The following is a 13,589-nucleotide window of genomic DNA, read 5'->3' as shown; positions in this document are numbered from 1 at the left end:
GTAAATAAGTATTCTATATGTCAAGGAGACCTAGAAAGGAGATGGACATTTGAGCACAAATCTGTCATCACTAGTCAAAAAAATATATGTATTTCCTTCTAATGCTAGGTCCGTAGCGTCTTGTAAACAAAGAATAGTATATAGTAACATTCCAATTGTAGATATGCAGACCTATCAGACAACACAACTTTTAACTCTTTTATACTAGAATTTTCTGGTTAACAAAGCAAATTGACCACATCTTGCTGTCCCTCCCCAGACCCAAGTAAAGTGATAGTTAAAAAAATTTTTTTAAATATCATAAGGGCAAAATGAATAGGAGACAGTAGTGTACAAAAGATTTCAATACATATTTGGAAGATGAAAGGGTGGAAAAATGGCAGCTGAGTAAACTGAACAGATGAAGACCTATCCTAAGCATTTGCAGAGGGAACATCTATGAGAAGTGAACCAGTTTTCGTGTAAAAATCTCAGAGGCTTAGAATTTAGAGGTACACATCATGTGTGTGGTGGGGTGGGAGACCTATAATACACAAGTTGAAAATGGGTGGGGGGGAATTAGTGGAAAATCTATGTAGGAGGTGTCAGGCCCCTTAGGACTCCTTCTTTATCCCATTCAGCCAATGAAATGCTGTAAGTCCCATCTTCTGGTAGAACAAAAGAACAAACTGATGCTGATATGTATTCAAGGAGAAATTAAACCTCAGAGGCCCCTCATTCTTGTTGGAGGAGTCAGTGAAAGATGTAGCACTAAAATAAGAAAAGTAGATTCAATGTAACTTAATATAATAAACTTCTTTTCTCTACCCTGCCTTCAGAATACTTAGAGCTTGACTCAAAGCCCTCAGACTAGAGATTAGAAGATTTTTCAAAGTGTAGGTACCCCCCGTCCCCATCTTTAATGAAAAGGCTGACTTATTTCCCAGTTAACTTTTTAATACTTTGCTATATGAAGAAAACCAGCCTATACACACAAGTGAACTATATATAATCTTCAAGAAGAAGATAAGTGGCATCCATGAAACAAGGAAAGTATTCTCAGAGAAAGATCAGATCAGAGAACAGTGAGAAACAATTCTTGGAAAATCAACATTTAAGATTACCAAAACAAACAAAAGATATCAGTAGGTGGAAGATTGGAAGATAGTCAAGAAAATTTTCCCAGATTATTAAAAATGCAAAGATGAGAAAAATATAACAGTTACAAGATCAGACCAAGATGTACTGATGTAACTAATAATGAACAAAGAAAATAAAGTGAAATAATCCAAGAAATAATAGAAAAGTTTTCCCAGATCTGAAGAATATAATTTCCAGACAGAAAGGATGCACCGAGTACCCAGCCCAATGAAAGAATAAAGACCACCTCAAATCATATCATCCTGAAATTTCATAATAACATAGCTAAGACAGCAAAACCTGTTGTATACACAGTCCAGATGGAGTAACAGTGACCAGATTTACCCCTCCACCTGAAAGAACTGAAATAGAACTGGGGGGGAAATATGCAAAACAGTGGTTTTCATGATATTGTCCATCAAATAATGAAGAAAAGCAATCCCTAAGAGATAGGAAATGATTGAGGTGAGCCCTACAATTGATCCAGCTTACTTCCTGGCAAGAGTTCCCAGGCTGCAGCACAGGGAGGGACAATTAGGTGGTCTCCTAGAGCTAAGAAACAGCTGGGAGCTGGGAGATGTCAAGGCAGCTAGTTTGTATACACACACCAGAGAGGGAGAAAGATCTGTAGAGATCCCTCTTGAGTCTTCAGTAGCACATGCATGTGAGATAAGTACCCGGAGGTGGAAAAAGCAGCCACTGGAAATGATGAGAGGAAGCTGTCCTCAGTGCTCACACAGGGCCCAGAATATTTCCTAGTCCCACCATTCAGAATAAGAAACATAGAGAGGTCTTGCCTCAGTAATGGGACAGAATTAACTCTAGATTTAATGTTGCTCCAATTTTGCCTAACAAAACTTTAATTCCTAAAAGGATCAACTCTTTCTAAATTTGTTTCATTCATATATAAGTAAACAGCTTAGAATCACCTATGTGTGTCTCAAAAACAAAGCTCACCAATATTGATAGGAATACAAAAATATCAGGCACCTACCACGGAAAATTTTTGATGTCTGCCATCCAGTCAATATTTTCCAGGCATGCAAAGACCCGTAATGAGTAAAATCAATCCCGAAATGACACAGATGATAGAATTAGTAGGCAAGGACATAGAAATAATTATATTCTATATGTTGAAGAACCCAAAAGAAAGATTCAGCATATTTAGAAGTAGCGATGGAAGATAAAGAAAAGAAAAAAATTTTAGAGATGGAAAATACAAGGGATAAGAATCACAGATTAGGCTTGCAGAAGAAAAGATTAGTGAATTTGAAGACCATGACAATAGAAACCATCTACAACGATATTTTAGAGAGGGGCACCTGGGTGGCCCAGTATGTTAAGCATCTGACTCTTGATTTCAGCTCAGGTCATGATCTCACAGTTCGTGGGTTCAGGCCCCATATCGGGCTCTCTGCTGAGGTTCTCTCTGTCTCCTCTCTATCTACCCCTCCCCTGTTCATGTGCACGACTGTGCACGCATGCTGTCTCCCAAAATAAGTATTTTTTTTAATAAAATAAAACGAAAGAGGAAAAATCTGAAACAAAAGTGAATAGCTGTGGGATAACTTCATGCAGACCTGATACAAGTGTAATTGAAGTCTCCAAAGAATGGGAGGGGGAAACAAAAAAAAAAAGTACTTTTTAAAAAGTGGCTGAAAACTTTACAAATTTAATGAAAATTATAAACCCATAGATTCAAAAAGATAGTGAATTCCAGGCACAAAAAATATGATGAAAACTACACCATAGCACATAATCAAATTGTTTAAAACCAATAATAAAGAGAAAATCTTAAAAGCTTTCAGACCTTGGCTCAATTTTCTGTGAACCTAAAACTTCTCTAAAAAATGAAGTCTGTTAAAAAAGAAAAAAGCTGGGGCGCCTGGGTGGCGCAGTCGGTTAAGCGTCCGACTTCAGCCAGGTCACGATCTCGCGGTCCGTGAGTTCGAGCCCCGCGTCGGGCTCTGGGCTGATGGCTCAGAGCCTGGAGCCTGTTTCCGATTCTGTGTCTCCCTCTCTCTCTGCCCCTCCCCTGTTCATGCTCTGTCTCTCTCTGTCCCAAAAATAAATAAACGTTGAAAAAAAAAAAATTTAAAAAAAAAAAAAAGAAAAAAGCTTACTGTTGTAAGCCGAAAAAATAAGCTGCCAGAAAGAAAAGACACACATGTATAGGAACAAAAAATGACAGCGGACTTTATGGAAGTAATGGTGCATCCCAGAAGACATGGGGCAATATCTTTAAAGTACTGAAAGAAAAAAGTCTGTTAACTTGGAATTCTCTGTCTTGTGAACATATCTTTCAAAAGTGAAGGGGAAACAGACTTTTTTAAATGTGTAAAGGCTGAAAGAATTGATCACCAGCAGGCCTGCACTGTAAGAAATGTTAAACCAAATCATTCAGGCAAAAGGAAGATGTTGTCAGATGGAAATGTGGATCTGCATAAAGGAATGAAAATCACTGAAAATGTTTTTTCTTGTCTAAATCTCTGAAAAAATAATCAAGTGTTTAAAAAACGAAGTACTGATACATTCTATCACAGATCAACCTCAGAAACTAAGTAAAAGCCATTTACACACATGTTGTGTGGTCCTTTTTCTTTTTTTAAGTTTGTTTATTTTGAGAGTGACAGAGACAGCACAAGTAGGGGAAGGGCAGAGAGGGAGACAGAATCCTAGGCAGGCTCCATACTATCAGTGCAGAGCCCATCACAGGGCTCAAACTCAGGAAACTGCTAGTTCATGACCTAAGCTGAGCCAAGAGTCAGATGCTTAACCAACTGAGCCACCCAGGTGCCCCCATGTGGTCCTATTTATATGAAATGGCCAGAATAGGCAAATGTGTAGTGACCAAGATTAGTGGTTGTGTAGAGCTTGGTAAGGGGAGAGGGATTAATGGGTAGTGATTGCTGATGAGTACAAGGTTTCTTTTAGGGATGATGAAAATGTTCCACGGTTGGATTGCAGTGATGGTTGCACAACTCTATATATAAATAAAACCCAGATTAACTTTATCGCGTATAAAGAGTTACCACTTAAAAAACCAACAAAGGAGGGGCTCCGGGTGGCTCAGTCGGTTAAAGCGTCCGGCTGTTGATCTCAGCTCAGGTCTTGACCTCAGCGTTGTGCGTTCAAGCCCCATGATGGGCTCTGCACTGGGTATGAAGCCTATTTAAACAACACAACAACAAAGGAGATAAAAGGGAATTATAAAAAATACTTAGTTAATCCAAAAGAAGAAAAAGAGGAAAATGTAAACAAAGAATAGAGACCATTAGAAAACAAATAATAGAATAGTGGGTTTAAACCCAGCTGTATAGATAATCACATTAATTGTAACTGGTCTAGACACCCCAATTTAAAAGCAGAGTTTGTTAGGGGCGCCTGGGTGGCAGTTAAGCATCCAGCTTCAGCTCAGGTCATGATCTCACGGTTCACAAGTTCAAGCCCTGCATCGGGCTCTGTGCTTTCAGCTCAGAGCCTGGAGCCTGCTTTGGATTTTTGAAGTATGCTAACGGTGAAAAGAAAACCTGTACTGACTGATGTTAGATAAGGTAGACTATAGAGCAAAAAATACTGCTCTAAATATTTAAGGGATAAGGATAAGAAATAGGTTATTTTATAATGGTATAATGTCAGTTCATCAAGAGGATATAATAGATGTAACCATTTATGCACTTAATAATAGGACTTTGAAATACATGAGGCAAAAACAGATAGAATTTTAAGGAGAAATAGATAAGTACACTTACAGTTGGAGATTCCAGGATACTTTTATCAATAATTGATAGAGCAAATAGATAGAAAAGTGCTAAAACTATCAATCACCTTGACCAGCTGACATTTATAGAACACTCCACCCAGCAGAATACATATTCTTTCCTAAGTGAACACAGAACACATCCTGAGATCATATTCTAGGGAGATTTTTAAAACCTAACAATTCAGAAGAATTTAAATCACATGAAGTATATTCTGTGCCCACAATATAATTAAATTAAAAATCAGTAACAGAAATTTCTGGAAATATTTCAAAAGTAAAATAACAACAAAAAAACCCACTTCTAAATAAAGAACTCAAAAGATATTTAGGAAGTATATTAAACAGAATGAAAATTCAAAGCATCAGTATCTGTATGATGCTGCTAAGATAATACTTAGAGGAAAATTTATACCACTAAACACCCATATGAGAAAAGAAAAAGATTTCAAATCAACAACTTAAGCAAAGCTGTCTTAATAAACTAGAAGGGAAGAGTGAGTGAGATCCAAAGTAGTAGAAGAAAAGAAATAACAAAAATTAAAGTGGAGATCAATAAAATAGAAAAATCAGTGAAACCACAAGCTGATTTATTGAGAATATCAATTAAATGAATAAACCTCTAGGCAGACATAATGGTAAGTAGGATGGGGAGAGAAGACACAAATTACCAACATTGAGAAAGAAAGAGGTGGCATTTAAAAACAATTTTTTTAATGTTTATTTACTCAGAGAGCAAGTAGGGGGGAAGGGCAGAGAGAGAGAATCCCAAATAGGTTCTGCACTGTTTGTGCAGAGCTGGATGCAGGGCTCGATCCCATGAACCATGAGATCATGACCTGGGTTGAGACCAAGAGTCAGATGCTCAGCCGACTGAGTTACCCAGGAGCCCTAAGAGGTGGCATTTTTACAGATACTAAAAATGATAGGTAACAAATTCAACATGTTAGATAAAGTGGGTAAATTTCTTGAAAAACACAAATTTTCAAAATTCATTCAAGAAGAAATGGGTAACCTAAAAACACTATCTCTTAGGAAAATTTAGTTTGTAGTTAACTGTCCACAAAGAAAATGTCAGACCCAGATGGCTCCATTGGTGAATTCTACCAAACATTAGGAAGAAATGTCAACATTTCTACATAATCTTCCAGAAAATTGAATGAGAAGGAATACTTCCCAACTTATTTTATGAGACCAGCGTTACTCTGATGCCCCAACCAAAGATATCACAAAAAAGAAAGCGACATACCAATGTTTCTCGTTAACATAGATGGAAAATCTTAGCAAGATTTTAGCAATTAGAATCTCACAGTATATGAAAAGCATAATAGTACATACTGTCCAGGTGGATATCATTTCAGGAATGCAGGGTTGGTGCAACATTTGGGAATCAGTCCATGTAATTTATTATATTAACAAAATAAGAAAGATAAAACATGTTCATCTGTTACAGAAGAACCATTTGACAGAATCTAATATTTGTTTCTGATAAAAACATTCAGCAAACTTGGAATAGAAGGAAATGCCCTTAACCTGATAAAAAGAGCATCTTTGAAAAACTTACACTAGTGTCAAACTTAATTGTGAAAAAAAAAAAAAAGAATGTTTTTCCTTTAAGACCAACAGTGTACTAGAGGTTGTAGCCAGTGCGGTAAGATAAGAAAAAGAGATGAAAGGATGTCAGAATGAGAAAGAAGTAAACCTTTATTCACCGAAAACATGATTGAATTTTTATATGAAATCCTGTAATAGCTACAAAACTGTCACTGGAACTAAAAAGTAGACATTGTAAAGTTTCAGGTATAAGCTCTATATCAGGGTTTCTCTGTGCTGTCAATGAACAGTTGAAAACCAAATTTAAAAAGCTGTACCATTTGTGGGGTACCTGGCTGGCTCAGTCACTAGAACATGTGACTCTTGATCTTGGGGTCACAAGTTTGAGCCCCATGTTGGGGATAGAGTTTACTTTAAAAAAAAAAGTGACCTCCGACTAAATGCTTTTATATAAAGGTGCCTTGGCAGGAGAGAAAGAGTATTTTTCACTGGTAAAACATACTATCACAGTTAACCAGAAAACCTTTTCAAAGTTCAGTAAGTGCTAGTATCTTGCATTGTAAGAATACTCCTTCACTAACTGGCTTTGCCATTAAAGCCACCAATGCCTGGAGTTATATAATAAATAAATAAAAAGTTGTACTATTGCAATTGCAACAGAAATTTTTAAATACTGAGGCAGAAATCTGACAGAAGCAGTGACATCTATACACTGGTAACTGAAATATTGCTGAGAGAAGTTAAAGAAGTCCTAAATGAATGGAGAGATTTGCTGTTTTTCATCAATTAAAAGATTCAATATTGTTAAGAAATCAGTTCTCCCTGAATTGATCTGTAGATTCAGTGCAATTCCAATCAAAATCTGAGGAGGATTTTCTGTAGAAATTATCAGGCTCGTTCTAAAATTTGCACGCAGGAATGCCTAGGTGGCTCAGATGGTTAAGCCTCTGGCTCTTGATTTTGTCTCCGGTCATGATCCCATGGTTTTGAGATCAGGCTCTGTGTCAGGCTCTGGCTGATAGCTGGGAACCTGCTTGGGATTTTCTCTCTCTCCCTTTCTGTCTGCCCCTACCCCACTCACATGCATGTGCACTGCGCTCTCTCTCAAAAATAAAAAATAAATAGGGGCGCCTGGGTGGCTCAGTTGGTTGAGTGTCCCACTTGACTTAGGGCGTGATCTCACGGTTGGTGAGTTTGAGCCCCACATCGGGCTCTATGCTGTCAGCACAGAGCCCACTCCAGATCCTCTGTCTCCCTCTATCTCTGCATCTCCCCTGCTTGCTCTCCCTCTCTCAAAAATAAAATAAAACTTTTTAAAAATGATTATTCATTATTTTTGAGAGAGAGACAGAGTGCGAGCATGGGGGAGGGGTAGAGGGAGAGGAAGACAGAATTTAGAGCAGGCTCCAGGCTCTGAGCTGTCAACACAGAACCTGACGCGGGGCTCAAACTCACAGACTGTGAGATCATGACCTGAGCCGAAGTTGGACGCTCAACCAACTGAGCCACCCAGGTGCCCCTAAAATAAAACATTTTTAAAAAATTTTAAATAGACGTTTAAAAACTTAAGTAAAATTTGCATGGAATTGCAAAGACCTAGAATAGCCAAACAACTTTGAAAAAGGAAAAAGTGGCAAGGCTTATACTATGTAGTTTCAAGTGTTTATTTTTAAACTACAGTAGTCAAGGCAGGCTGGTATTGGCATAAAGGTAAAGAGATCATTGCAACAGAGTTGAGCATCTAGAAATAGACTCAGGCATATTTGGATAGTTGATTTTCCACAGTGGTTCAGAATGGCATTGGCCTTCTAAATAGCAACGCTGGAAATTAGAAGAAATTCCAAGGGGGGGGGGGGACATTTTCAACCTAAGTATATATAGTCAAAAATTATCAAGGGGTAAACTAAGAAGAAGGAAACAGAATAATCCAGAAAATAGATTCTAGCACAGGGTAAAAGTTTAGGAAAGTCCTAGGACAATAGCTAGGTCAGAAGCCTAGGCATAAACTGCAGATTAAAGCAGGATATGAGAGCAAGGCAGGTGGGAGGTGGGGAGGGGGGGGCAGGGGTAGGGAGGAACAGATGTGTTTAAATTATAGAGCATATTATTTTTTTAACGTTTATTCATTTTTGAGAGAGCATGAGTGGGGGAGGGGCAGAGAGAGAGGGAGACACAGAATCCAACGCAGGTTCCAGGCTCTGAGCTGTCAGCACAGAGCCTGACACGAGGCTTGAACCACGAACCATGAAATCATGACATGAGCCAAAGTCTGACACTTAACCACCTGAGCCACCGAAGCGCCCTAAATTACAGAGAATATTACTGATGTGTGTCAGAAATGTAGCAAAAATAATTGGTACAACCACAGAAACACTGGAAAGTGTTAAGATGTAACAGTTATTAACCTTATAAAAAGGAAGGGTTAGTGTTGCACAAGAGGCATGCGCATAGACTCTTTGTCTATACCATCATAATAATGTTAAGTTCTTTTGGGATGAAGATAGCCTGATGGAGATAGACATTGTTTTCTAGTTTGCTCAGTGAACTGAAGTGTAGGCTTTTATGAGAACCAGTGTTCTAAAGGGCTGTGTCTTCTGCCCTGTGCTCTTTTATTCAGGCCCAGTGCTGGGTCAGTCTTTGTACCTCTTTAATCAGGCCATTGTCTGGTTGTCCCCACCTCTGCTTGATGACAGAATAGGTTACTTTACTTCTTTTATCAGTTTTCTATCAGCCAGTGTCTTTAGGGAAAGTCTCTTCTAGAATAACTTTGTTCCTAATCTGGTTTGGGGGAAAACCTGATTATGAGTACCTTTATTAATCTTGTTTAAATAGACTGATTCTTTTTTTAATGCCCTCTAGGAAGTAAGAAGAAAGAAAAGGAACGGCCAGAAATTTCTCCTCCATCTGATTTTGAGCACACCATTCATGTTGGCTTTGATGCAGTTACTGGAGAATTCACTGTAAGTTTACCAGATTGGGACTCGTTTATGTCCCTTTCCTTGCATCGTTATGTTTCAAGTTAACTTTTCTGTCCACATGTTAACTGTGAACTTTTAGTGCTTTTCTCTTATGAAAGTGTTTGTGGTTGGATGTATCTTTCTTCTAGGGAGCTGAGCTCATTAGTTAAAATTATGCAAAATAGATTTAGAAAAATTGACCTTTAGAAAAATAAGACCTACAATTTAGTCAGGGCTGCAGTTATGTAGATTGACTTGTTTTTTATGTATCTTGTCATTTTCCTCTGGAAGTTGATTTTATTAGAGCAAGTCAAAACCACTAATTTCTTAATATCTTTTTTGTTAGGGCATGCCAGAACAGTGGGCTCGATTATTACAGACCTCCAATATCACCAAACTAGAGCAAAAGAAGAATCCTCAGGCCGTGCTGGATGTCTTAAAGTTCTATGACTCCAACACGGTGAAGCAGAAATATCTGAGCTTTACTCCTCCTGGTAAGATGTCCAGCAATGGTAAAAGGCTGATTCAAATGGGATTGCAGAATTTTGAAGCACACCTAGATAAAAAGATTGCTTCTGGAAAAATAAAAACCTAAGCTATGGTTCTTGTCTCTACTTTTTCCCCTGCTCTAGATCTGCCTTTTGTAAACTGATTGGAGCAGCTCTCATGCATAATTTGGAGTCTGGGGAGTATGCTATTCTCTTAGTTTTGCCAAAAGTGGATGTTTTGGCCTGTTGTTTGTTTTTTCTTGTCACTGCTTTTGAATGACTCCCAGCAATAGAAGAGAAAGATGCTGATTTATAGGCATGTTCATACTAGAAATATATTTATTGTCAGTGGGACAGGAGGAGGGTTGTTTTCCTATATTAAACACACAGACTATGAAGTAAAAAAATGTTTAAGTCATTCAAAAATTTGAAATTGGTTCAAAAATATATGAATATAAAATAAGCATTAGAACTTAAAGATTTTATACCTTGGAATTAAAATCATTTGGTAAGAATTGGAGTATAGTGGATTTTTAAAAATAGTTTATTTGTTCAAATCAGGATCAGAATAAAGTCCATACATCACTGTATCTTTTGAATCTCTTTCGATATTTAGGCTTCTTCACACTTATTCTTAGATTCTCTTTTCCTTGCATTTTATTTGTTGAAGAAACAGGATCATGGGTCCTATTTCCTCCAATGGATTTTGCTAATTACATCCCCAGGGAGTCATTTAATATGTTTCTCTGACCCCTAAAGTCATACATGTACTTTTTAAAATTTTTTTAATTTTTAAAAATTTTTTTTAATGTTTTATTTATTTTTGAGAGAGACAGACAGAATGCAAATGGGGGAGGGGCCGAGAGAGAGGGAGACACAGAATCTGAAGCGCAGAGTCCAGGCTCTGAGCTGTCATCTCAGCACAGAGCCCAACGCAGGGCTTAAACTCACAAACCGAGAGATCATGACCTGAGACGAAGTCAGACGCTTAGCTGACTGAGCCACCCAGGCACCTCCATACATGTACTTTTTAAAAACATGATTGAGCTAAAATTCACCCATGTAGTTTTAATTAATTGTACTTAATTTGATTGCATTTTCACAGAAATAAGGGCTATGTTCAAGGAAGAAATAGAAACCACTTGGCCAAATGATCTTGACTTTTTTACCTAGATCTCGACCTTTTTATCCTTAGCAAAAGGTCAGACTTGTCCCTAGAACTTTTGTGTCAGCTAGTAGGTCTGTGTAAATTAGTATTTTTTTAAATCAGTGTTTGACCAGAAAATGGTATATTCTTTTCACCCTATATATATCTTTAATATATATGTTAAAGTCACGTTAAATATATACCTTTAATATAATCACATTTATAAGTTACACTTATTTATATAATATATAAGTATGTTTTGTATATTATGTTAATTTATAATGGTAATATATTAATATATGTTAAATAACCTGTTAATATATGCATAATGTGTTCACATATTATTATATATTATTACATATGCATATGTATAAAAAATGTAAATTTCCCTGGGCCTTTTGAAAAGTAAAACAAAACAAAACTTGCTTTTCTAAACTCCAGAATGAATATTTTGACATTTAATGTTAATGAACTGTGTTTTGCCTTCAGGAATATGCTTTCTCATTTTTTTTTAAATTTTTTTTTAATTTTTATTTATATTTGAGAGAGAGAGAGAGAAACCATGCATGAGCAGGGGAGAGGCAGAGAGAGATGGAGACAGAATCAGAAGCAGTTTCCAGGCTCTGAGCTGTTAGCACAGATCAACATATGAGCCGTGAGATCATGACCTGAGCTGAAGTCAGAGGTTTAACCAACTAAGCCACCCAGGCTCCCCAAAGGAAAATTCTTGACATAAATTTTGATCAAAAAGAAAGCATATTCCTGGGGCACCTGGGTGGCTCAGTCGGTTAAGCGTCTAACTTCGGCTCAGGTCATGATCTTGGAGCTGGTGAGTTCAAGCCCCCGAGTGGGGCTCTGTGCTGACAGCTCAGAGCCTGAAGCCTGCTTTGAATCTTTGTCTCCCTGTCTTTCTGCCCCTCCCCTGCTCATTCTGTCTCTCTCCCTCTGTCTCAAAAATAAATAAACATTAAAAAAAGAATTTTCTTTGGGGTGCCTGGGTGGCTCAGTTGGTTGAGCCTCCAACTTCCGCTCAGGTCCTGATCTCGTGGTTTGTGGGTTCGAGCCCCGCGTTGGCTCTGTGCTTGCAGCTCAGAGCCTGGAGCGGTTTCAGATTCTGTGTCTCTGTCCCACTCTGCCCCTCCCGCATTCGTGCTCTGTCTCTCTCTCTCTCTCTCTCTCTCTCTCAAGAATAGTAAAAAAACATTAAAAAAAAAAATTTCCCTTTGTACAACTGCCATTGTCTGAATAGTAGCTTTAAGTTTCTCGATAGTTTACTGAAGAAAGTATTGCTATGAATAAATTTGTTTTATTTTAATTACACTTTGACAAGTTTAGTTTCACATATGTTTTTAATAACTTTATTAAAATCATAGTTCACATGCTATAAAATTCACCCATTTGAAGTATATACATCAGTGATTTTTAGTAAATTTACAGTTCCATTAAGATTTGAGATTTTTTTAGCACAATCTTGTGTAAATTCTTATTTGAATATTGATACTGTCATTTTTCTGAAGACTTAATTCAACTTGAAATCAGTCTAAGAACATTTTACTTGCTCTGCTTTGTATTTTCTTCCTTTATTATATAGAAGTTGTTTTATTTTTTGAGTTTGTTGACTTAGCATTATTTTCTGTTCCACATTCAGAGAAAGATGGCTTCCCTTCTGGAACACCAGGAGTAAGTTAATACGTTACTTCTTGTAACTCTTTTTCTAACTTAAGTTACCCAAAACAAATATCAGTTTTTATTTTGCTTTCTAAAATAAATTACAGCCACCAGAAAAAAAAGAACTACTTAACATGTCTTATTTATTTATTTATTTATTTATTTATTTATTTTAAATATGTTTTAAGCTAGATGCTTGATTAAGCAAATAAGGAAGCCATATTAAGTAAATAGAATTTCCTCAATTGGGAAGAAACAGTCTCCTAGAGTATGAAGACTAAATGAGGTAATATGTAAAGTACCTACTTAGCACATATCTCGCATATAATAAACTCTGTATAAAGGTTAACGTCTTCCTTTATTTGATTAGCCACCATTTTTTATGGTGATAATCTGGCTGTTTAAAATGACCAAAAATGACTCTGACTTATGTAAAGCCTAGAGGATCTTTGTTTTTGGTCTTAACAAATAAAGTGATTATTTCCTTTTAGGACTTGTTTAAAGGGTGTAAAATTCTTCATATAAAAGGTATAAATTTTCTTTTAAGAAAACTTGATATTTACTGTAAACATTTATTTCATAAACTCAATTTCTATAAGTTATAGAATTGCCTTTACTCTTTAAGTGATTATATTAGAACCAGTGAGGTTTTATCATTTTGAAATGAGGTATTAAAGAAATACATTTTTTCAAATATGTTAAAAAGAGAGTCCTATTTTAACATATTGTTGTATTTGATGTATCTTCCTTACTTTGCTCATGTGATTAATACAGCTGAATACCAAGGGATCAGAAACATCAGCAGTAGTAACAGAGGAAGATGATGATGATGAAGAGGCTGCCCCTCCTGTTATTGCCCCACGACCGGATCATACAAAATCAGTGCGTGTCTGATT

General features: G+C 36.9%; 1 protein-coding gene across 1 annotated transcript in view; it reads left to right on the top strand.

Moving 5' to 3' along the window:
• The window catches only part of PAK2 (p21 (RAC1) activated kinase 2), a 49,977-nt gene that overhangs the window by 10,075 nt on the left and 26,313 nt on the right, over positions 1 to 13,589 (top strand). Inside the window, exons 2-5 of the mRNA XM_047098763.1 lie at positions 9,293 to 9,393; positions 9,737 to 9,884; positions 12,674 to 12,705; positions 13,468 to 13,575. Coding sequence (XP_046954719.1) covers positions 9,293 to 9,393; positions 9,737 to 9,884; positions 12,674 to 12,705; positions 13,468 to 13,575 — 389 coding nt within the window. The remainder of the gene's footprint in view (positions 1 to 9,292; positions 9,394 to 9,736; positions 9,885 to 12,673; positions 12,706 to 13,467; positions 13,576 to 13,589) is intronic.

The sequence above is a fragment of the Lynx rufus genome, unplaced genomic scaffold (genome assembly GCF_022079265.1).
Source record: "Lynx rufus isolate CCGP_SWC_20201006 ecotype Redwood Valley unplaced genomic scaffold, mLynRuf1.p SCAF_5, whole genome shotgun sequence".
Taxonomy (NCBI): domain Eukaryota; kingdom Metazoa; phylum Chordata; class Mammalia; order Carnivora; family Felidae; genus Lynx; species Lynx rufus.
The sequence above is the reverse complement of the archived record's forward strand: the minus strand, read 5'-3'. Positions and strand labels throughout refer to the sequence as shown.